At 40.5% G+C, this 25738-nt stretch overlaps 1 protein-coding gene across 3 annotated transcripts; it reads left to right on the plus strand.

Annotated features, from left to right (window-relative positions):
* Positions 1-4720: 4720 nt before the first annotated feature.
* LOC111847762 (nectin-3-like) lies at positions 4721-22096 on the plus strand. 3 transcript variants are annotated; one of them, XM_072716374.1, is made up of 7 exons: positions 4721-4776; positions 17660-17735; positions 18026-18403; positions 19552-19651; positions 20285-20313; positions 20426-20457; positions 21786-22096. In XM_072716374.1, exons 1-7 carry the CDS (start codon positions 4762-4764, stop codon positions 21966-21968), a joined length of 813 nt encoding a protein of 270 aa, XP_072572475.1. In that variant the 5' UTR covers positions 4721-4761; the 3' UTR covers positions 21969-22096. The 3 variants fall into 3 exon arrangements, with proteins under 3 accessions (XP_072572475.1, XP_072572477.1, XP_072572476.1); XM_072716376.1 differs by having other exon boundaries at positions 21818-22096; XM_072716375.1 differs by lacking the exon at positions 4721-4776 and adding an exon at positions 11010-11054 and having other exon boundaries at positions 17659-17735.
* The last annotated feature ends 3642 nt before the right edge of the window (positions 22097-25738 follow it).

A 25738-nucleotide genomic window follows, 5' to 3' on the forward strand; every position in this document is an offset into this window, starting at 1 on the left:
CCACAAGAGGGATGCGAGTGTGGACCCCATTGTCCGAAATAGCCGCACACATGTTGATGTTCCCACCCCAAAACCTGGCATATCAACAGTAGCTCTCTGTCCAATCAGATTACACCCATGTCTCCTTCCTTTGGCCAAGTTGAAGCCAGTCTCATCCATGTATATGAAAATGGTGCAGGAATCATTAGCATTGTGAATACATACCAAAAAAGTTTTGTAGAAACCGTTAAAATACACTTGACAGCTAATGATATCTTGTTGAACACTTTTTACTGCAATGACTTACACAATGACAAAATGACAAGTTTGTCTGGAGTGTATGACTATGCAAAAGAGGGCTAGCACAATGCATTTTGATCATAATGACATAAGCAACCACTGATGTATGATATAGCTGAGAATTGCACATAAGCATCTGCCTGAGTGTACTAAAGCAATTGCAAAATGACGAAAATAACCAGAAATTGCTGTTATGATCTGCACAACTGACTAGAGGTTGTGGGAATTGAACGAGCAGTTTTGAGAACTTCAATTCTGTCATACATCATACTGAGGACAATACAGTCAATCAATCACATTAACATACATGTCTTTAACCACTCAAATAAGAAAGTTTCCCTCTGGATATTTCCTAATTCCACTGTACATGAGACATATATTTACAGATGTAAATATTGATGAGTGGTCATAAGAGGTTCTCTCGTACCTTTTTCAAAGACTTGACTGATTTAAGGCTGTATAACTTTAATGAGTTTAGAACTGCAGTAAAGGCTGCAATGACCCTTTATCCAGACCTGTGATTTGGGCTCTAACCTACCACCTAGTTAACCTGTGGTTAACCTGATCATTCATAAATACCCAAATCATGACTGATTTATCTTCAAATTATCGATACAAAATACAAGATTCTACACAGGAGCTGCAGAGAGGATTTTCTCATTTGATCTCATGTAACATCTAAACTGCTCTGCACTGTCTCTGCTTCTCCCATCTAAGGTGTCCCCTTGAGTTACATTAATCATAGGCGAAACTCATGAATGCATGAATGCATATCTCTGACACTCTCTTGGCTTATTTCTTTGCTCCCTCTTTATACACACATGTAGTTCTAGGTTACGGCTGAAGGATAGTGCAAATGTTACAAAAAACAAACATACACGGGCCCGGACATAGGCATGGGCAAGGTGGGGCAATGCCCCCCTAAATGCTGTGACTGCCCCCCCAAACGTGAAGGCATGCAAAATTCCGAATTTCATAAAAACTTTAAGTAAAATGGTCAGAGCGCTCTCTGCTCGCTTTCAAACTAGCTACTGATTGGTAGATGTAGGGAGGGTGTGGCTACTCACTTCATTTGCTTGCTCGTCTCACTTGCTCACAGTCACGGCACGACAGAGCTCAAAACTCAAAAAAAAAAAAGACATCGTTCTAAATAACTTTTCTTTTGCGGTCTCTCACCGGAATTATTTAATTACTATAACTCTGTTCTTCTTCTCTATCTTCTCTCTCTTTCTCCTCACTCATTTACAATTTGTTGAAGTGAATCAAGTAACGAGTCGACGATGCACAGATTTCTGGTTGCTAAAGCTAAACCTAGCAGTAGCAGTGGAGCTGCCAGCAGCAGTGGAGACAGAATCATTACCCGGTCCCGGCTCATCGGGTGGTACTGCTTGTGGACTCGCCACAAACCATTGTGCCCGGTCCAGTACCAGTACAAGTTTTTCTAGCTGCACAAGCACCACAGCCCCCGCTGCCCCCACCGTTCGCAGTCCAGTGGCCGCTGCGGATGATGTAGACATAGGCTTGAACACCATAGCACCGTCACAACCCATAGCTCTTGTTTTCCCCAAGCGTAATTTTGGTAAAAACGCACGCTCATTCTGCCCAGGCTGGTATCGCGGGAGACCATGGCTCGAATATTCAGCAAAGCTTGATGCGTGCTTTTGTTTCCCATGTCGTAAATTTGGCGGGAACAATGACAGGGATTTGGTTTTTACAAAACAAGGATTTAATAATTGGAAAACGGCATTGGAAAAGGACAAGGGACTCACAAAGCACGCATCAAGTCAATGCCACATAAAAAATGCAAAAGCCTGGTCTGAAATGTCCCAAAGAGAGGCCACAGGGGAAACTATTGGTAATTTATTAGGGCCAACACAAATGGAAAAAAATAGATATTATATAAAAACAGTTGGAGAAGTAGTTCAGTTCCTAGCAGTAAATGAACTTCCACTTCGTGGCAGTGTGGAGAGCTCAAATGAAGATGATTTCTCTGCAGGACTGTTCTTAAAAATGGTTGACTACACACTAGCAAAGGACACCAAATTTAATGAAATAAACAAACACATCCCACTGAATGCAAAATACACCTCTCACAACATACAAAACGAAATTATTGAAACTCTGGCCAAAATGGTATTTAAAAAGATCAAAGATAATTATGACAAAGCAGATTACGCTGGGTTTTGCATTAAAAGTGATGGAACTTGGGACAGATGCAATGTGGAGAATCTGTCCGTCATGGTTAGATTTGTCTCTAAAGGCATTCCAGAGGAACACCTGATTGGTCTGCTTGACCTCAGTCAGTTAAATGCTGAATTTATTACCACCCAAATTCTTGAGCATCTTTCTGACTCAGGCTATAGAGCAGCTGAAATTATCAGTCAGTGCTATGATGGAGCTGCTGTCATGAGTGGAGTCAGGGGTGGGGTTCAGGCCTTATTGCAAAGGAAGGTAGGAAAGGATATTCCTTATATCCACTGCTATAACCACCAGCTGCACTTGGCAGTGGTCCATGCAATGCAAGCAGAGCCATGTGCAAAAACCTTTTTTGATCTATCAGGATCACTGCACTCATTTTTTCACCGTCATTATGTGTCACAGAACTATAATGTTCCCTCCCTTAAACGACTGTTGGAGATCAGGTGGACAAGCCATCATGATGTGACCAAGTGCCTTGTGGAGAATCAGGATGCTATTATGAGTATCCTGTCAGAAGTTGCAGAGGACAGAGCCGCTGCTATTGATATCTGTACAGAGGCATCAGGGTTATTGATAATGTTAAGGAGGCATAATTTCTTTGAAATAAGAAAATTTCTCCTAAAAGTTCTGGGTTCGTTGACGTCTGCAAATGTTATGCTGCAGGCTCATTCTGTTGACCTGTGCTGTGCTTCAGAAGTAGTCAGTGCATCTCTGCGGGCTTTGAAGCAGATGAGAGATGAGGAGAGCGAGGCATTAACCAGCATGCCTGCACCAGGTGCTAAAAGAAAGAGAACAATGAGCTCACTGCTCACAGATAGTGTCACTATGTCCACTGTAGGCCATGCAGACGACTCCATGACTCCTTGCCAGGCTCTGAAGAGAGCTCTTCTCAACATTTTGGACATAGCCATTGTAGAGATGGAGACAAGATTCTCCAAAAGTAATCTTGATCTCATGAAAGCAGTTAATTGCCTTCAACCTCAATCTCCCTCTTTTCTGGATGTTGCCATGTTAAGTCCTCTGCAAAAAATGGCGGGAAGTGACAGTGACAAACTTTCCAATGAGATTCTTGTAGCAAAAATAATGTTGGAAAAAGAATTTAAAAAGACTGATGATTATGGCAATGTAGAGTTTGTAGACCTCTCCACCGTTTGCAAATATCTACACGGTTATAAGAATGCCTTTACTCAGCTCCATCGCATGTATGTGACCTCCCTTGTGATTGGAATATCATCTGCATCATGCGAGAGCTCTTTCTCCACTTTGTCTCGTGTTCTTACTCCCTTCCGCCGCACTATGCTACATGAAAGAAAAAGAAATTTAGTTATTCTGGCTCACGAGAAGGCCATAACCACAGGCCTAGATATGGATGCATTTGTTAGTCTTTTTGCACAGAAAAGCAGACGACTGATGCTTTAATGATTGTTATAAGCCATGCTGTGTACAGAACTAAGAAATAAAAACGACAAAAAATACACAAAAAAAGAAATAAAAAAATATATAAATTAAATAAAAGACAAAAAAAATGAAAGGGTAGATAGATAGACAGACAGACAATCAGACAAAAGCAGAAAATTTAAAAAGTAAAAAAAAAAGAAAAAAAAAAAAGAAAACATAAATGCAGCCTCAAAAGAGTGCAATGATTGCATCCTTTTGAGGCTGCATTTATGGTTTTTTTTTTTTTTGTTTTTTTGCAATCCAGTGTCCTATTTGTGCCGGTCCCAAGCCTGGGTAAATGCAGAGGGTAGAGCATCAAACATAAAACCTGTAAGGCAAATCAAATGGATCAAATGAGAAGATAGAGATATGGATAGGGGGACTGATATGACGACAGCATAGTTAGTATAGTTTTCTTTGCATAGATGATTAGAGAAGCTCACCCACACTCGCCCCCCCCAATATTCTACATGCACCCCCTACTGGGGCTGGCTAAATCCAGCCCTGAACATACAGCAAACACTAATCAATGATCTACTTTACAGAATAACATATATCCCACATCTAATTATTTTAAAGCACATTAAATAGCACATAATATGCAATGATGCATCTTTACTCTTAACCAACTTGAAATAAATGGTTTATGCTTATTGGGGACAATAGCTAGTGTGATATGTTCGCATTGTAGTCTTGTGCAGTACTGTGGGTGTTAAGCTTTGAGGGGAAAAAAAGTCACTTCACCACACAATGTTGCAACCTTCTTCCTCTTATTTTTTCACTCCATCATTTTGTATTACTTAAAAATCTCATTCTCAGACAGCTATCTGGAACGATGTCTGCTGTATGTGTTTGAACAAGGTCAGTGATTCTTAATTGATCTAAGCTTTGCTCAGTTGAAGGGTCTATCCAAATTCTTGTAATTGCTTATCCAGTGCAGGGTCTTCAATTTCACAATCAGGATGTCTTTTGCATAGCTTATTAGGAAGGTATCGAAAGTAAATCCAGATGTAATACTGTACTACTGGAAAATTATTTCTACGAATATCCAAACCAAATCACAGAAAATTTCAGACTCTTGTCTGTATGACTTTATTTTACTCTGCTGCTTAGAGAATTATCCTTACTTTGGAGCCATTCTGTCTAAACTTTCTACATCTTTTTTTTCTAAACTGATGATTTTAACTATCACAACTGTACAGAGTAGCTGTACATTACAACTCATCAGCATCTGTATGATGAAGCCACAGTTTAAGGAATAGCTGGTATTGTTTCTCATTACTGTGAACCATTTGAAAACCGGAGACATTGCAAATTGTCTGAAACTACCACCTCTGTGGCTGTGCATAAGCACCAAATCTAAACATTAACATTATATATAGCATAATAACTGACCTCCAAGGAGTTTGTTATATTGTTGTTACAAGTGAATTCATAGGAAATGTAAGTGTAGTATGACAAAACATTAATTGGGTATACCGAGAAAATACTTCAAAGTGACTTAAAAGTGACTGAATGGTTTGTATACTGTACATACACTCACCTAAAGGATTATTAGGAACACCATACTAATACGGTGTTTGACCCCCTTTCGCCTTCAGAACTGCCTTAATTCTACGTGGCATTGATTCAACAAGGTGCTGAAAGCATTCTTTAGAAATGTTGGCCCATATTGATAGGATAGCATCTTGCAGTTGATGGAGATTTGTGGGATGCACATCCAGGGCACGAAGCTCCCGTTCCACCACATCCCAAAGATGCTCTATTGCAGGGGTGCCCAAACATTTTCCCTTAGTGGGCCAAAATGAAAATCTATCGGAGGACCGCGGGCCAAATGTAATATTTTACACAAAATACAAACACTAATAGTAAAGTAAAGTACTTTTATTTATCAAACAGTTATCTAACCTTCCTTTCTGTGTAAATAACATTAAACAAAATATGACAAATAAGTCATATATAGGCATTTAGAGCACGTCTAAACTTTTGTAATCACATGTAGTGCAAAATGTCAAAGAGTGCATGCCCAACAGCAACACAACAACAGTAGCAACAATATAATTGCACCACTAGTGAGAAACATGAAGCTGTTCTTTGGCGTTTATCAGCCTATTAATATTAGGCTGCAGCTGACTCACTGAGAGGGTGAGGATGTCCTGCGTGCTTCGTCTCATAATAACGACGAATATTATACTCCTTTAGTACAGCAACAGACTGGTTACAAATAAGGTAGACCGCTTTAGCATTTATGTCAGTGAAAAAATATTCTTCCTCCCAGCATTTTTTAAAATGTCTTTTGTCTGTGTGCCACTGACGATGCCGCTCCATGTTGATAGTTGCTTAAGCTAGCAGCCCGGTGGTGACCCGCCACAAACTGGTTTGATCCCGTCTGGCGGCAGCAAAAACTCATGGGACTTTTTGTAAATTGTTAAAATATGACTATTTATGAAGTGTGGAAATGTACATATGTGCACAGATATACTCTACATTACCCTTATAGTTGCTTGTATTTCAATTTTAGTCTTAGATATTTCAAATGTAATCAAAGCACCATGAGTGAGGACTGTATAATATACAGTCGAACCCACTTATCTCAACCTCGGCTAACTCGCCAACCCTATTAAGTCGACGTTTTTGAAGTGGAACCACCAAATTCCCTTATTGCAATAGCATTTCTCATCGGTTATGTCGATTCTTTTACGTCGCCGAACCCTAATATCTCGAGCACGAAAGAGGGCCAAAATCGCCACTTAACATCGGTTATCTCGATCCCCGTGACTAATCGGCGGCTTTTTAAAATGTATCACAAGTGCTAAACAGCGCGTATTCAAATCGCATTCGCATGGTAATTCGCTGAACAACGCAGGTGAAACGCGATCTAGGTAAATCCCCATCAAAACCAAAGCCAAGCATATCTGCATGCGGCAATGACAACGAAGATGAAGAAGATGCGGACGAAGATTTGGAACCAATTCCCTCTGCCGGTGAGGTGATAGAAATGCTACAAAAACTTCGACAGTATCATGAGTATGGTTCTTTTGTAGGGGATGGACTGTTTTAGACAGCATAAATAATATCGAAGCATTTGTTTTCAAGCAGACTGTTAAAGGCAAAAAGCAACAAAGCATTTTAGACTTTGTAAAGAAACCATATTAACTAGGTATGTGAAGTGCGCGACCAACATGGCCGCCTTTTTTGTTCCAGATTCCTGTTCCACCATCGGGTCATCTGAGCGCTGGGTATACCCCGGAAAATACGCATTCTTATTGTATCGCATTGCGGAATTCCGCGGTATTCCCACTGATAACATAGATGAGGAAACCCTCTTCGTCCCCCGTTTTGAATTTTTCAATTCTGTGTACATTTAGACCTTTTCCGGAAACGTTGAAAAATGCACTCGATTTCAACATACAAAAACCACTTCAAAGGATTAAGTGACGCTTTTGAAAGCTAAATTGACATATTGTTTATCATTTCATCTTTCTAATCCTGCAGTTTCATAGCTTTCTATGGATCAGAAAAAAAGTTTACTGACCAGGACCGGCAGCATACAGGATCGTCACGGGCTAAAAATCCTGAAATCTGCTGTATGTTCATCAGTGATTTGTTGCATCAATATGCCATGATATTAGGGAAATATCTTAAGATGTGAAAAAGATTATTATATCCACTGAGTCGCATTTAATTAAGCAGAAGATTAGAGATATTCACATGGTCACGTGACCTAAACCAACAGCGGCGCCTGTTGATACACCATTCCAGTCTTCACCTTGTATCAATTTTATTTCAGACTAAGGACATACTTGGAATATATATTATTCTTTCAGATTGAAGAATATAAAGAGATACACCTTCCCTGAAAGTTTCATTGAGATATCTTGATTATTAAGGAAACTACAAGCGTTTTTATATAAAAAGTTAGGTATTTGGTCACAGTTTTCTACACACATTCCATTTTAAAAAATAGGGCTAATTAGCGAATTTCTTTTGCCAATATTTTCCTTATTTGTTAAGATATCTGAGTGATTTTGGTGTCATTGTCTTTGTTTATTCAAGCTCTTTCCAATGGTACCATTTAATTTGGTTGAGTTTTAAATTTTTCTTCACATACCTATATTAACTGCGTGTACGATACATTTCAGAGCTGTCAGAGCAAAATGACTTGTGAATGTAATTTTGACACTGCAGATTTGCTTTTTGTAACAACGGACTACACCCCGCAGGTTTTTTTGTGATTTTGTGAGCGATCTTTGTGTTTGCAATGTTGGATAATATAATTAAAGGTTTGTATCGAGAATCGACGGTGGTTTTTATTGTATACTGGTAAATCTCCGCTTTTAGTTGGTGCACATATGCCTTTTGTTGTTAGCCGACATGTATATGCATTTTTAAAGCATGCCGATCGCGTCATCAAACAAATCACCGCAACGCCAAAAACCCGTGCATGTACATTCTAATTTATTAACGCACATAAATACATTTCAAGCATATCTTAATACAGTATATTGCCGCCATATTGGTTTTCGGTTATCTCGATCATCGGTTATCTCGACGCTTTTTGGCAACCCCTTAGGCCGGCGACATAACCGGGTTCGACTGTATATTAGCCAACGTACACTAAAAAGTAAACGCACTGATAGCTACACTGGGATTCTTGCTTTAAGAATTTTTGTAACAAATTTTAGTACAGTATAATTTAAAATTTTAGATAATCATTGGCGGGCCAATCTAAATAGTACGGCGGGCCAACCTTGGCCCGCGGGCCCCACTTTGGGCACCCCTGCTCTATTGGGTTGAGATCTGGTGATTGTGGGGGCCATTTTAGTACAGTGAACTCATTGTCATGTTCAAGAAACCAATTTGAAATGATTCGAGCTTTGTGACATGGTGCATTATCCTGCTGGAAGTAGCCATCAGAGGATGGGTACATGGTGGTCATAAAGGGATGGACATGGTCAGAAACAATGCTCAGGTAGGCCGTGGCATTTAAACGATGCCCAATTGGCACTAAGGGGCCTAAAGTGTGCCAAGAAAACATCCCCCACACCATTACACCACCACCACCAGCCTGCACAGTGGTAACAAGGCATGATGGATCCATGTTCTCATTCTGTTTACGCCAAATTCTGACTCTACCATTTGAATGTCTCAAGAGAAATCGAGACTCATCAGACCAGGCAACATTTTTCCAGTCTTCAACTGTCCAATTTTGATGAGCTCGTGCAAATTTTAGCCTCTTTTTCCTATTTGTAGTGGAGATGAGTGGTACCCGGGTGGGGTCTTCTGCTGTTGTAGCCCATCCGCCTCAAGGTTGTGCGTGTTGTGGCTTCACAAATGCTTTGCTGCATACCTTGGTTGTAACGAGTGGTTATTTCAGTCAAAGTTGCTCTTCTATCAGCTTGAATCAGTCGGCCCATTCTCCTCTGACCTCTAGCATCAACAAGGCATTTTCTCCCACAGGACTGCCGCATACTGGATGTTTTTCCCTTTGCACACCATTCTTTGTAAACCCTAGAAATGGTTGTGCATGAAAATCCCAGTAACTGAGCAGATTGTGAAATACTCAGACCGGCCCGTCTGGCACCAACAACCATGCCACGCTCAAAATTGCTTAAATCACCTTTCTTTCCCATTCTGACATTCAGTTTGGAGTTCAGGAGATTGTCTTGACCAGGACCACACCCCTAAATGCATTGAAGCAACTGCCATGTGATTGGTTGATTAGATAATTGCATTAATGAGAAATTGAACAGGCGTTCCTAATAATCCTTTAGGTGAGTGTATATATGACTGAACATTAAATTTAGGTATTGTAACTTCTCTTGTGTACAGTAGTCAGCTATTAGTACCAGAATCCTGTAAATATTTACTTGTTTTATTTTTAATTGTTCCTCTGTCAGTGCTGATTCCTGAAACCTTTGGCTCTTTGTATGACACTGTAATCTCAGAGTAAGATTGCTTACAATGTTTATATTTTTCTGTGAAATTACCAGTTAGCTCCATGCCTGATGCAGGCTCTGGCTTTCCCCATGAGCACGTTCACAGCAGTACTAACACTTTAATGGACCCCTTAATCAATGATCTCTAACTTACTATCTGCTTCCTATCAGCACATAAACTGCCCGGATTCAGTATTATAAAAAGAAAACACTCATTAAAGTGACCTCCCTCCGTGGCTCCTTGGAAATATCGTTTCCGACATTAAACACATATCGTCATAGTGGCAATAACATCAGCCTTTTCCGTGCTTATTAACTACACCGGCTTCATCAAAGTCATTAATTTCTTTTTTTTCCTACTTTATTCAATTGAATCAGTCTTTGCGATGTGTTATAATCATGCGGCTGCACCTTTAATGAGTTGCCTACAGCAGTGGGTTGGTATGATCTGCATGTCTTTGGATTAGCCTGGGTGTCTGAGTCGACTCCTAGACAGCTCTCAAAATACGAAATCAAGCAGACATACTGAGACACCAGTACAGTGTTCCATGATAAAAGCTGCATTCTCTAAGAGCTTCACTGCTGGGTGCTCATGCACTGCCCAGACATTCTCCCATCAGTCATTAGGTCTTGGTTCATGCAGCTGCAGAGCCACGGATTTGATCAAATCTCTCATGTCCCTCATACAACATTTTATGCATGACAAATACCAACCAGACACACTCTTGGTCTGCTTCTTGGTTCCTCTTTATAAGAACATAAGAAATTTACAAATGAGAGGAGGCCATTTGGCCCATCAAGCTCATTTGGGGAGAACTTAACTAATAGTTTAGAGTTGTTAAAATCTTATCTAGCTCTGATTTAAAGGAGCCCAGGGTCTTAGCTTCCGCTACACTAGCATTATTCCAGCATTATTCCATACTCTAACTACACGCTGTGTAAAGAAGTGCTTTGTATATTTTTTTTTACTTTGTGGTTTATGAGTAGTGTGATAAACAGCATTATCAGCATCACCAGAATTCCCTGTGGCTAAAACAGCAAATATAAAAAAATATATATAAAATATAACATACAGGGCGCAGCCACAGTGGGTGGAGCAGTGCCTGTGCTGTTACTCACTCGGCCCTGTTCGCTGTTCACGGGCAGGACATCTCTTCACCATGATCAGACTCTCTTGTGGACTCTTCCTTCAGCACAAATGCTACTTCACTGCTCGCTGTATCTATGTGTGTGCTGCCAAACTTTTGGTGGTCTGTTCCTTTTTTGAATGCAAAGCTTGGAAAACGAAGGCAAACTAGCAGCACTGCAAATGATCACTAGCCGATCACTAAAGCACAGGTGAGTTCAGGGCCTCTCAATGCACAATAGCACAGCTCTTTTTAAAGAATACATAGTTTATATATCTTTTCAAATACAGAGAAACTAAATCACACTGTTTACATCCAAGCTATTGCATAACAACCTCCAATAGCATCCAGTATTATGGTCAAGTCACTTTAATGTCATTGCACACACAAGAAATTAAATTGCATTTCTGCAGACCATCAGAAAGCTAGAACCAAGAACAGCTGAACAAAAAATACTGAGCAATAAAACACTACACAGTGGTACAAAACAATGACTTTGTGCAAGAGAGTGCATATGGACAGCAGCAGGGGTGAAAGAAAGCCGGTACGCTCCGGTACGATGTACCGTTATAAGATTTACAGCTGGTACGTAGTACTGGTAAGAGTAGAGGGTCTATGCGGTCTAAAAAAACACATTTACAATGAGTAACGTCCGCTGTTTAAGTTGAAAACACATCTACCCACAAAATGTAATTTGAGACATGCATTCGATGAAGAGAATAGCGTTTAGGCTACTCGAAATAGATATTAGTCTGTGGTGCACTTGCACGCGTCTGCTGCAGACAGGTCTTTTATTTGCGCTCTGTCGGATTTTGGCAGGGCGTTTGGTGTGAAGAATCCCCTCGATAAAAATGTGTTCCTCTTTTTTCGTGATTTGTGTTTATTCCGACATCACAGAGCGCTGCACAGGTGTTTTCTGTCAGACAAACTATTGTCATAACTTAAATGTTTCCTATGCGTGCATATTAGGCTACTTTGAAGGGGTGCGCTGCAGGGACGCTCGAATTCATTATACGAGGATTTCACACTACAAATTTTATTACAGTCGGGCCTGGGCTTAAAAAGAAGGCTAAAAGGTACCAATTGTATTTTAAAAGGTTGACAAAGCCAGCACTATGATCAATAGCTTTTAATAATTTCTGCAAATGTCTACTTTGCTCTTTCTGTCGGTGCGTTTTTGGAACTTCCCAGTCGTCACCTCTCTAAAGTCTCGAGCTTGCGCTGCATCTTCCGCAGTTATTCAGCCAATAAAGTCTTTGTCTTTTATAAAAAATGTGTAAATTATATAATTGTTTAATTGGCATCTTTATTTCAAACGACCTGACCGACCGCGACCCGAATATTATTAAAAAATATTTTTTTTTTAGTGATTGGATCAATTTTTGCATCACTGGTGCGCTGAGACGTTGGATTTTCTAACCATATCCCGGATCGTGGGCTCTTAGTGGTGGTTGCAGCTCGGACAAATAATAAATGACTCTTCAAACTCAAAACATTCTTGTGATTGGTTCGTTATCACATGTTTCACTCAGGAAGTGAGTGAAAACGTTTAAAAGCTTTGCAAGGAAGAAAAGCCAAAATGCAGAAAACAATTCTTCAAATGTTTAAAAGAAAAGACAGAGATGATGAAAACGCAAATGCTAAAGTCAGAAAAACATGTACAGTATGGTAAATGATTCCGTGCACGAAGTCCAGTGCACGGTGGCACAAATTGAGAACACAGAAGTTGCAAATGCAGGAGGACCATTAGAAGCAAGCACAGGTGATGATAGGCCTACTACTTATGCCTACCCCTCTATATGGTCAAAAGAACAGTTTGAGCAGTTCAAAAGTAAAAATGAATGGTTGTATGCCAAAAATGGAACGCTTGGCTGTACTTCATGCCGTGATGTTAAGAACCTTGGTGTCAAAGCATCCCGTGGTGTCAATATTGCTAACCAATGGGCAGAGGGAAAGATCGCCCCCTTTGGTCATTCAAGGAATGTCCAGCTTACATCACTGCGCAAAAAAATTTGTGAGCACAGAGACTCTTTAACCCATAGTGAAGCAATTAAGATTCTTCAGACTGCAAAGAAAGATATACTTCTCAACCTGAATGCCACCAGTCAGGAGTTTGCATTTGAGGCCACTGCCAGGGTATTCAGGACAGCATATTATGTAGCCAAAGATAACAAGCCTTTCACAGATTTTGAGAATCTGTTTGATCTGCAACAAGCAAATTCTCTTGATTTAGGCCGTACTCTGCACAGCAAAACAGTCTGTGTTGACATAATTGATCACATCTCAGTACAGATGAAAAATGAACTTATGAAGAGGATCATTGAGAACAGAAGTAAGATAACAGTATTGGCTGATGAGTCAACTAATGTGGGGCACAAGTCAACACTCATTGTGTTTTTGAAGGCTAGTGTTGATGGAGACATGGAACCTATTGCTTTTCCTTTGGACCTGGTAGAGCTGGATAGTCTGTGTGCAGCTCATATCAAAGAACAACTTATGAGCTGCCTGTTCAACAATGGATTCACCATAGAATTACTGCAGGAAGTCTTAATTGGATTTTGCAGTGATGGGGCCAGTGTGATGTTGGGAGTTAAGTCAGGTGTTGGGAAACTACTCCAGGATGGCTTCCCAGACATCATCCTGTGGCACTGACTTAATCACAGACTAGAGCTGGCTGTGGACCAGGCATTGGATGCCACTGGGGGAACAGAAGACGTCCAGGCCTTCCTTGATACCTTGTACTCATTATATAGCCAGTCACCAAAGAACATGAGGGAACTGAGTGAATGTGCCCACAATCTTCACATCACACTAAGGAGGATTGGAAGAGTGTTCACTGTCCGATGGGTGGCTTCTTCACGCAGAGCTGTCGACGCAGTTTGGCATTCTTATGCAGCATTGGCACAACACTTCCGAGGGGCATCAGAAGACAGTACAAGGGACAGCAAAGAGAGGGCCAAATTCCAAGGGCTGCTCTTTAAGTTGTGCTCCATCAATTTTCTGAAAAGTCTTGCACTGATGGCAGATGTTCTGACAGAACTGAAGAACCTCTCTGAAATTCTTCAGAACAGGAGGATCACTCTCCCAAAGGCACATAACATGATGATGATGTACATCAAGCGAATAGAAAGTCTCACCAGACACCCAGGACAACATACAGTTGAGGCATGTCAGGCAGAGAAAAAAATGAAATATAAGGGAGAACATTTAAAAGTTGCCAGGTCTCCTATCATTGACTCGGCACAGTTTATCCAAGCAGTGGTAGAGAGTTTGAATGAGAGACTCTTCACAACCACAGCCAACAGAGCACAGGCCAGTGTTTCAGCTCAAAGAAGAGACACTTACACCACACTCATGAACCAAATGGCAGTCCTTGAGCCAGAGAAACGGGACTATGACAATCCTAGATATGGAGAGGATGAGGTGAGGGCTTTGTGCCATGCTCTACATGTTAATGAAAAAGAAACACACCTTGGATTTGTTGAATATAAGGCAAGTGGAGGAAGAAGCATTCCAAACAACATGAAAAAGTTGTGCATAGCAGTAGACACCCTCTCAGCAAGTAATGCAGACTGTGAGCGGGGCTTCAGTGCCATGAACAATATCATAACTGAGTACAGGAGCAAACTGACAACAAAAAATGCAGCAAATCTCCTCTTCATCAGCACAGTGGGACCACCAAGCAAACAGTGGAATCCTTTGCCTTGTGTGAAGACTTGGCTGGCTAAGGGAAGAAGAGCAGCTCATTCAACATGTGACATGGCTCGTCAGCACCCAGAAGAGGACAGCTACTTTAGGCCTATTTGGAAATTCTTTTAAGTTTTTTGTTCTGATGGAGGGATCAATATTTTTGCATTTTTCTGTTAAGTGCCAAATAAAATCTACTGAAAAGAAAGTTCTAAATAGAGTTCTAAACTGTTAATGCACTGCACTGAAACCACACATTGTGAGCATTGAATGTCTCTTGTATGATTGAGTCTCACAATAAAGCAAGTAAAACATTTTTTTAAAGTTTTTTTTCAGGAGCGACTGGAGAGAGATATAAAACGATAAAGTGATTAAAAGATTGTATTACCGGCAAGAAATGAAAACTACTTTCACCCTGTTATGCTCGCGGTCCGACAAACAGGCAGGAAGCCAGGGATCAGGAACATGGGGTTTAATTAAAGCAAAACACAAAGCACGCAACGATACAACATCAATGACCGGACTGGGGATACTAACACAGACGTGGACTAAATACAATGAACTAATGACAACAATCAGAAACAGCTATAAAACACTGGGATTCCACATGAGGTTAACGAGGGGGCGTGGCACATGTTAGGATCGGACGGAGCGGGGCGTGACACACCCCTGGACAGCAGACAGTGAAAAATAACATTGTAGTACAAATATTCAGTAGGAGACAGTTTCTATTGGTGTTTATGAGATAGATGGCAGTTGAGAAGTATGACAGGCTGGGGGAAAAACTGTTGCAGAGCCTGGGGATGGTGCACCGAATGTTCCAGAACCTTTTGTAGATGGATCAGGGGGTGCTGCTTAACCAACAGTAAAAATGTTAAGTGGGATTTATTGATTTTTCCATGTATTTGCATGAGCCAAAGACTTTATTTGCTTTGGAGAATTTAATTGGCTATTTCAGAAACTACATATTGAATTTGATAATATTGCTATTCTAATAATAATCAAATGAATAATATCTATTTGCATGCATGGATCTACATATATAAATGGTCTATAGTCCTGAGAATGCAATACAGCAGTGTTTCCCAATCGCTTTTTCTGGGGATGAACTTTTTACAAATGACAAACCCAATTCACAATTACAATGACGACCCAATTCACAACAGGTTTAATAAATCAAGAAAAGAGTGAATATTTGCATAGAAGAATGTTTCTGACCTTTTCTACTGCCATTTTTGTATCACCTTTTATCAACTTCAATTGGGAAACCAGCCATTTGTAAGAGATCATGAATCACAACCTTCCCTGACAACCTGTCTCTGTTTGACACTGCATACCAATCACAAGATATATTTTCATTTTACACATCATTGACTTGTGGTTTCTCTGACTTTTAGGCAACTTTAATGCTGATAGCCTTAGCTAAGTTAGCTTTCTTCATTTTCTTACCTTCATATTTGTGTATATGTGATTATGCATACAATTTGAAGCTTTTTCCAGCTTGGTGCATTGTTTTCTAGACTTAAGCTTTACTGTCACATGTACAAAGTGAAATGAAATCCTTACTTGACTGCCTTCTTCACAGACTACACTGGTCTAAAACACAATAGCAGAACAATTTATCCAATCTAATACAAAAAATATAGCCTGATGACTAGGCTGATTAAGACCTAAAACCTGTTTTAACTATAATAACCTATTGTAGACATAATATACAGTAAAACCGGTCTAAGTCGACACTAGCGGGACAATGATGTGGCGTGAACAGCAAAACCACACTACTGATTGCTATTTCTGTACGGTAGATGTAAGAGGCTTTAATACTAAAAATAAAAAGAACATATCTTACCCAAACCTTAGTTCAGCTATTCGTCCAGTGCCTCATACCTCAGAAATACCAGTTCCACACCCACCTTCAAGTTGATATCCGGAGTGATTCTGAGGACAGAGACACATTACCTCACCAGGACAAATCTAGCTCAGATGTTTCTGTTGATGAGGGACCCCAACCCTCTCTACAAAACCATTGTACAACACATGTTGGCTGCATATGAAGCTCAAGGATGCAAGATGAGCTTAAAAGTTCATTTCCTACACTCCCATATTGACTGTGTTCCCAAAAACTTAGGAGCCTATAGTGAAGAGCAGGGTGAAAGATTTCATCAGGATGTTCGTGAAATCAAGAAACGATACCAAGGAAGATGGGACGTCAACATGCTAGCTGACTACTGTTGGATGCTCAGGCGGGAAACAGAAGATGGAAAGCGAAAGTGTATTCAGAGGAGCATCAAAAAGAAGGAGAAAAGGTTTCACAGACAAAAAGAGTAAACATGTAGTGTTAAATATGTCATGAAGGAATAGTTTTTTGTTTCTTTTTTCAATTCTAAGAAAAATTATGTGTAATAAAATATTGTTTTTTTTTCATCGCTGTTGTGCCTTTTTAATATAAACTCCTCATGTTTTGCAAAAACACGTACGTGATGGAGGGAAATGGAGGTCATTTTTGGATTCAGCACCCTAAAAAACATAAAATTTACCAAAAATATCCCATGCAGCTGAAAAAAATTTTTTTTTGCAGACCTGTGTTATTATTATTATTACTTACATTAGACATGGGCAGCAACTGGGGAAAATCTCTGGTTGGACAGGCTCATGTATGCACAGCCTTGTGTTTTCTTGTCATACCATTTTCTGACATGTCATATGCATACTTTCATCAAATGCTATCTGCTAGTACTATCTGTGTAAAAACCTGACCAGTTCCAGTTCATCACCCAGACAATGTATTCACAAAGTTTGAAAAAGATCCATCAAAAGTCTTTGGAGTTAAGGTGTTAATGGGATCAAGTGTCTGAAACTTACGTTTTCTTTGATATCACTATGCTGTGCTGCTTGTACCAATACCTGTAGTTTTATTTAAACCAGACCAGGGATATCATAATATTTTTTTATTATCATCCCTTTAAAGTACAATGTTTAATTTTCTCCCAGGTCAGCTTTGAAACTATCATGGATTTTGGCGTATTTTCCATTTTACTGGTGATGACCAGCCTGGCTCTTTATACAGGTAAGAAGCTCTTATGTATATTAATTTAAAATCAGTGCAGTTTTCCACTGCAGTCTGTCTGTGGCTAGTGGTGTAACCTCACATATCCATGTCGGGGGGGGAGGGGGTTCCTTTCCCCCGTAATGTGTGTGGATTTTGCACATTGCCCCTTATATAGGTTTCTTCCCACAGTCCAATATCATGAAGTTGATTTTAATCATACTTAACCTGCTGGTGTAACAATTGTAACTATGTAACCATTCACTTCTCTCTCTTTTCCCTGTCGGTCTGTTTGCCTGTCTGTCTTTCAGCTGGGAATGTTCCACACATCATTCCAGATCCACATGTTAATGCTGACCTGGGTGCTGATTTCACACTGAACTGTAGACTGAGTCAGAACAATATTACTGTCATACAGGTTGAGTGGTCGTGGGGATCCTCAGAGAAGCTGGAAGGAAAAATTGTTGTATTTGACAAAGAGTATGGGACAAATTACCAAAGTCCCAAATTCAGTGGCAGAGTAACTTTTTTCAATCATTCCCAGTATCATGTGTCCATCCGAGTCTCAGACGTGACAATGAATGACACCGGGAACTACACCTGTCAGTACACCACCTTCCCCAGCGGCATCTTTCAAGCGACCACCACAGTCACCGTAACAGATAAGAGCAGAGATGTTATGCTGAATGGTTTGCATGCTTTACTAACTAATACAGAAACACAGAGGTTAAATTGAAAATAGAAAGCAAAATTTCCTATAAAACTCATACAGATAGCAGATGTATCCTTAAGAAAACCAGTGTCAGCATGTGCCATAATATATATTATGGCCCAATCCCAATTCTACCCCTTACCCCTACACTTACCCCTACCCCTCCGTTTGGCGCGTTCACGTGTAGGGGTAGGGGTGTCTCAATTCTCTTTTGATTGGAGGGGTAGGGGTAAGGGGAAGGGCTAGATAGCCCTCGAAACGAAGATTTTTCGGGACCTCACTTCAAACGAAGAAATTTATAACATGGCTGCCCACTCGAGCAAGCAGACCCATAAATGTTAAGTAATTTTTGCCATTAATAAGGATTTTTATGACATTTTTTCATTACATGTATATTACCATCAATCTTGTGTTTGTGTTTACGGTGATGTTCTGTAAAGAAACGTTTGAAAAAAAATCACTAAAGTTTGCTTGCGGATAGCACTGATTGCACAATATTAGGAAATATATTTTTATGTCATATAACGTTACCCGGTAACTGACTGCATGTTGTAGCACGTTGTTTTGTTTTGCTTACGGCCATATGTGTACATGTAAATGAACGGTGCTTACACTATTCGTACTTATTGCAACATGACAACATTTTTGTAAATTATATTCTGTATAGGGACAGCTGAGGAAACCCGAAGGCTTATACGTTTTCGAGGTGAAAACGAACATATGTTTTTAAAGTCCAAATACGGCACAAAAAAACTTCGGGAGTGAGTAATCTTTACATGCTACGATGCTGACGGCGACATCTTGGAATTTGTGATAAACATCGGTGCATGTCCTCTGACGTAACGTTAGGAGGTAGTGACAATGGATGATGACGTATAACAGTGTAGTAGTGGTGTCCCATTTCTTAGGGGAATTTTTTTAACCCTACCCCTTTCCACTTCATTTCAAGGGGCAAGGGGAAGGGGTGAGGGGTAGGCAAAGGGGTAGAAAATAGAATTGGGATTGGGCCTATATATCTTGTCCTTACTATTTGGTCATAGTATATCAGCAATAGATAACCACATTGTCACTGCATTTCAGCATGTTTTACTGTGAGTTCTGTTGAGACGGTCTCACACTCCACAGACCCCCCCCATGGAGCTTCCCTTTGGATTGTAGGAACTGTCATGGCTGCCCTGCTGTTCACAGTGCTGCTGGCTGCCGCTGTGTATTTCACCCTAAAACAGTATGTACGCTTCAATATGAGATAATCTGAAGGCCAGCGGTGTATTTTTACACAGATGTTAATCCCAAGTCAACCATTAACATGTAAACCAGGTTAGTCATGCATATCCTGGGGCAAGGTGCAGTCAGATGTCCAGTGAGCCCCCTCAGTTCACCTGTTACTTGTTTCCAAATCTTATGTAAGAGCTTCCTTTTCTCTTACAATATAAACAAACTCAGACCCTCCAGTCCTCAGTTGCAGCTCCTCCATAACCCAACCTGTTTTTGGTTTTTAAGCAAACACCTCTCCTCATCCAGGCCACTGTTTTTTTTCCTCAAGTCTGTTTTGTTAACCCAATCTCCACCTCGGTCAACATAAAGTCCCCATTTCCTGCTCTCCTCCCCACATCATGTGGTCCTGTCTGCAGGATGATTATGAAACACACAGGATGAGCTGCCATCTGAAAAACATATAAAAATAAATACAAATAGACCATATGATCCATATAAATATGAGAGTTAAAAGAGAAATTCACATTCTAACAGTAAACATGGTTGCCGTAGCAATGATTTGGTCTTACAAGAACACAGAAGTGATTAAAACATTGGATATATGCTACTAATATGCTGACTTTACCATTTCATTTTTCCACAGTGCCCGGAAAACGACCAGCGCAAGAAGCCGTAAGTCACAGCTGATCTTATTGTCTCACTGTGTTGTTGCCACAAATCCACTTCTCTAAAAAATAAATCAGGAAACATGGCTTGTCAGTCTGCTTGACTCATTCCATTTCAGGCCCAGATCAGACCACCAATGATCAAGATAAGGTACGTATCTAGGTTGTGGCATCTTAAATTAAGTTGGGTGAAAATATAAAAGAAAACTTTCAAAACTCAAAAACACTGGAAAATCTCAAAAATATGGTGAGCTAACAGTATTGAGCTGTTATTACTATTTAGTAAGATAGTTTTGTTGCTCTTTGCTAGTGTTGGTAGCTGACCTTAATGATACTGCTAGCTAGGGTTACCACCTAATCTGTGTCAGAAAGGACACTTTGAGCTACTTCAGATTTTACAAACTTCTTTAAAACTGAAAGGCTCCTATGCTTGGCAAAATAGTTCAATTCTTCTTGTGCTCTGATTGTTTCTTTCCTTGACTGAAAGTCTCATCCAGCTGTTTCACATTAACATTAGTGGCACATGCATGATTATAGGAGACTGACCAATCAGCACCCTGCAAAATCTCACTTGGTGCTTAAGTGAAATCCAGGTCATTTTGATTGAAATGCCAGTTTACTAATCCTGTCCTAAATCAAAGTGTCCTTTCTGAGATGGAATAGGTGGTAACCTTACTGCTAGCTCACCTAGCACTACTGAGCTAGCTAACGTGAGAGCTCATCCGAGATGGACGCCATTGATGTTCACATCCGGTCACATTGTCAGGAACATGAGCGCCATGAGTTCTGCACAGTGATACGGTTGGTGTGTGGAGTTTGGTAGAAGTTAAATAGTTCTTACATTAAACAGCTCACTATAAAGTCTGTGGATTATCTTTAGTTACCAGGTCATGACTTCTGGAAAAACACTCTGTTTTGCTGTTGAATTTTTCAATTGAATATTTTGATGCTTTAATCACTAGAGAAAGAATGCCATTCAATCCCATTATTTTTCTGAGAAGACATTCAATTAGGCAACTCTCACCCTAACAATCTAGATGGATAAATAGAGTAACAATTTTTTTTTATTTTGGGGTGAACTGCCCCATTAATAGAGGTGTATTTATATGTCAAATGTTAGCTAGTATGCCGTGTTTCCAGTAGTGATGGCCGAATGAAGCTTCATGAACCATTTGCTGTATCCTCTGACACCACTTCATGGTGCTCTTGGTTTGTTTTGAGGCTTGCTTTGCCCATTTTTGAACAGTAAGTACCATCCTGTGGGATTAGAAAATAGAGAAAATGGTTCATGAAGCTACATTTGGCCATCAGTAGTTTCCAGTGGATTGTGGTCACTATCCATTTTTCCAGTCTGCAAGCAAAATGTCCCGGTTTGGTATTAAGGGTGCTGCATGTGGACCCCAATTGCTTTATGGTTATTTATTTATGGATGTTTTTTTCTGAACTTTTCTAATTAGCAACAAATTGTATTTTTCCCAGGATTTAAACTATGCAGAAATAGGTTTCTTCAGGAAAGCAGGCAGCACGAAGGTTCCCCAGTCCAAACCAGATGTAGAGTATGGAGAAGTGATCTTTCCTAGCCGAGTGTCAAGTGCCCATTCTCCTGTACGCCAACCGAACGTGGACAGGGACACGACTTACGCTGAAGTCAAGAGGGCCTAACCGCTCCGGACTGAGCCCATGATGTCTTTCAATGAGCTAAGAAGTTCAGAGTTGAGGGGACCCTGTCAACAGCCCTGTGAGCTGTAGCAGGAAAGTGAAATGTCACATCATTAGGAGGAGAAGGTAGAGCAGCCCTGCCAAGCACGCACTGCGGGGGGGGGGGGGGGGGAGTTGGGGGATGTGACTTTCATCAATCCGACGCTTCATTACACGTGACATTGGTTCATTAATTAAAGTGTTCTATTAACTGCAAGATGTTGCTGTTGTTCGCTTGTGCCCCTATTGCTGATAGACAGGGTCAGCAAGCTACATGTTTCCTGGTTCGGCCTGCGTGTGGTATGATAACACCAGTGAATAAATGCTGTGCAGAACAGACTGCTGTGTTCTGTCGCCTATTTACACCCTTTTGTCACATTCTCAGCTACATACATACACGCAAGCAGCTCATTTGCATACTGCAAACCAGTGGTCTGGCAGTGAAAGACACCCCCACTCCAAACTGCATGTTCACATAGCAGTTACAGCTCTCATTGTCCTCATAATAATCTCTAAGTAATTCACCGGAATTACCCTAAAACATACCCAGCAGCTGAACAGAGGGTCACACATCTTCAGGGATGGGGGATTGAATCCTGTCCCCATCTGTGTGTGTGTTTGGGTGAAGTTGCATGTTCTTTCTGTCTGCCTTTCTATTGGATACTTTGATTTCCTCCCACTGTCCAAAAACATGCCTCCTAATTGTCCATTGTGTTGCCTGTGTTGGACTGGCATTGCTTACAGGGTGTCTCCTACATTGTGCTTCACTCACCTGGAAGGAATACCCAGCAGCTGGAGAAAGCAAAGCCACAAACAGCTCTGGGTAAAAGAAATGATTACCATAGTAAAATACACACAGCCTCAGAGAGTCAGAATACTTTTCCCTCTTTTACTCGAAATGCATTTGTTTATAGGTGTAACATCAGGGGATCACTATGAAGAGGACGTAACATCCACCCCAAAAGCCAGTCCCCCCCCCACTGACCCCTGTGCCACAATAGGAATAATAATTATAACAACGATATAATCATAATATTTTTCATTGTCCTTTTAATCCATTTAGCACTAGTATATAAATATGAAAAATAACAAAGGAAAAAATGTAAATTAAGAACATAAGAACTATACAAACGAGAGGAGGCCATTCGGCCCATCAAGCTCGCTTGGAGAGAACTTAACTAATAGCTCAGAGTTGTTAAAATCTTATCTAGCTCTGATTTAAAGGAACCCAAGGATTCAGCTTGCACTACGTTATCAGGAAGACTATTCCATACTCTGACTACACGCTGTGTAAAGAAGTGCTTCCTTAAATCCAGTTTGAAATGTTCCCCCGCTAATTTCCACCTATGGCCACGAGTTCTTGTATTTGAACTAATGCTGAAGTAACTACACGAATCAATTAGAATAATAAAAAAAAATAAATACACTCACAGACGTTGCTGTCATAGGCATAGGAAAAAAAACAGAACAATCGACCCGAAACCCAGGAAATTCAGCGCGGAATATCTCTTCCCACGCGTCGCATTCGCAGAGCTTCCTGGGATGACGTGACCAAAATTAGCATATATAAACGATCACGTACTAAGTAAAGGAAATAAGGAAACGCTGACTACAACAAAAATAGCCACAAGGTGCAGCACCATGACCACTTTCAACAAATAATCTAATAAAATTGAACAAAAAAAAAAACAATCAACACTACATTACATATTTTTCCTTTTTTTTCAAAGCCCAGTAATCAAAATAGGAATTAAATGGCTGAGGACAGAACATTTCTGTTGCTCCACTATACCAATCCTAGTGTGATCTATCTGTACATTAAACCTAAAAACAGATTAATTCATGGAAAGAAATACTGGAAGTTTAATTCCAGTCTGCTTAAAAATAACGATGACTGCAAATTAAATCACTGATTCCAGAGATCATGAACTCTGAAGAACTAACAGGGGACTGGGAGGTGTGGTGGGAAAGCGGCTTTTAGGGTGGATGTTACATCCTCTTCATAGTGATCCCCTGGGCCCGTTTTTTCAAAAGGTTTAATCCGGATAAAATTGATCCGGATTTAGTAATCCTTTTTTTTGCGATCCGTGATCACGTAATCCATCTTACTTTTGAGCCAGTTTTTCAAAGCAACATCAGATTGGATCAATCTAATCCGGATAGGAACTTTTCAGGATCACCAAATCTGGATAACCAGTGCTCAAACAGGATAGGAAATCACAATGTAGAATTATAGATATGTAAAGAGCAACAAGTAGAATAGCCAGTGTGGGGTCAATATAAGTTTATTTTTATTTGAAATGAAAACACAGACATTTAAAAAAAACTAAAAACAAGAAAAACCCCACCCCATCCTCTTCCAGCAGTCCACTCATCTGAGACCTACAACACAAACACTGTACATTGAGGATATTTATAACAAGTTTCAAATATAGATGTATTGAATTAAAAAAAAAGACTTAATGTCAAATACTCCACAATAATTTCAGACTTCCTCATCTGATGTGGAGAGACCAGCTTGTCTGAGCGTAGCCTTTAGGAGGCGGATCTCAAGTCTGGCCTTGGTTTGCTGCAGTTTGGTCAGTCAGTTGTTCCTCTGCCGGACGAAGCTGTGCTTCTGCCCTTTCAGTCTCTTTTTGCAGAAGTGCCTTGTAATCATCATCTTTGTTTGATGAAGGGCGCTTCAAGCCTTTCCTCTGAGATCCTGTGGCAACTACCACTGGCTCAACCAATGAGGATCCAGTTTCTTCCTCAGGAACAGAGCTGAGATTCAATATAAATACGCTCTCTGGATCAGCCTCAGGAGGAACTGGCAGATTCTCCTCCTCCTCCTCAATCCAAGGCTCGCCATCCCCTACAACACCTTGAATACCATGGAGAGCTTGCGACTTCTCACCTCCAATGATGTCGAGGACCACATCTGTGTAATCTCCCCTCTTAAAGGGCTTGTTGCCTGTTTGTGGGTTTTTGGCTTCAGCATGGTCCTTTGTTGCCCTGGCCTTAAGATTCTTCCACCGCAATTTGATTTGGTCTGTGGTCCTCCTCTGGCAAGACCCTATGGCATTCACATTATCTGTGATTAAAATCCAAACATCATTTTTCTTTTTGTTGGTATCCTTAGCAGAATTAAAACTTCCCACTATTGTTCCATAATGGCACCAAACACCCTCTAGTAGTGCATTGGTTTCAGCAGCAGTGAAGTTACAGCTTCTTGAGACCATGGTTCCATTGCTTTACTATAGTGAACATTGTTCATCATTTTTAGGCCTTGGCCTAAATTGCCTCAATTGAACACAAGCCAAAACTAATCAGTTGTAATAGGTGTGTTTGAAAAGGCCAATTACACAGCCATATAAATCAGCCATTCTCAGAGGATTCACAGAGAGACAGTGAAATGGCAGGTGTTGTCCACCACCACCACCACTTTGCCAGGAGAGGATACCATCAAAGGATGTATGTTGAACGTACCAAGCCACTGGAGCAATACACCACTGAGGAGCTGTAAAAAAAGGTTATATGGCAGTTTGGGCGGAGCTTAAAGCTCTCTCCCATCTGTGACGTCATAAGCGGGAGGTGGGCGTATCCTTTGTTCTGATTGGTCGGGGGGAGGGGGGTTTTGGCCAAATGGTATACATGCTTATGCCACGTGCTGCCGATAGGGGGGTCGTAGTGTTTGGGGGGGTTGTTAAACTTTAATAGAATAAAAATACATTACATGTATTTTATTAATGTGT

The sequence above is a fragment of the Paramormyrops kingsleyae genome, chromosome 9 (genome assembly GCF_048594095.1).
Source record: "Paramormyrops kingsleyae isolate MSU_618 chromosome 9, PKINGS_0.4, whole genome shotgun sequence".
In the NCBI taxonomy this organism is placed as follows: Eukaryota; Metazoa; Chordata; class Actinopteri; order Osteoglossiformes; family Mormyridae; genus Paramormyrops; species Paramormyrops kingsleyae.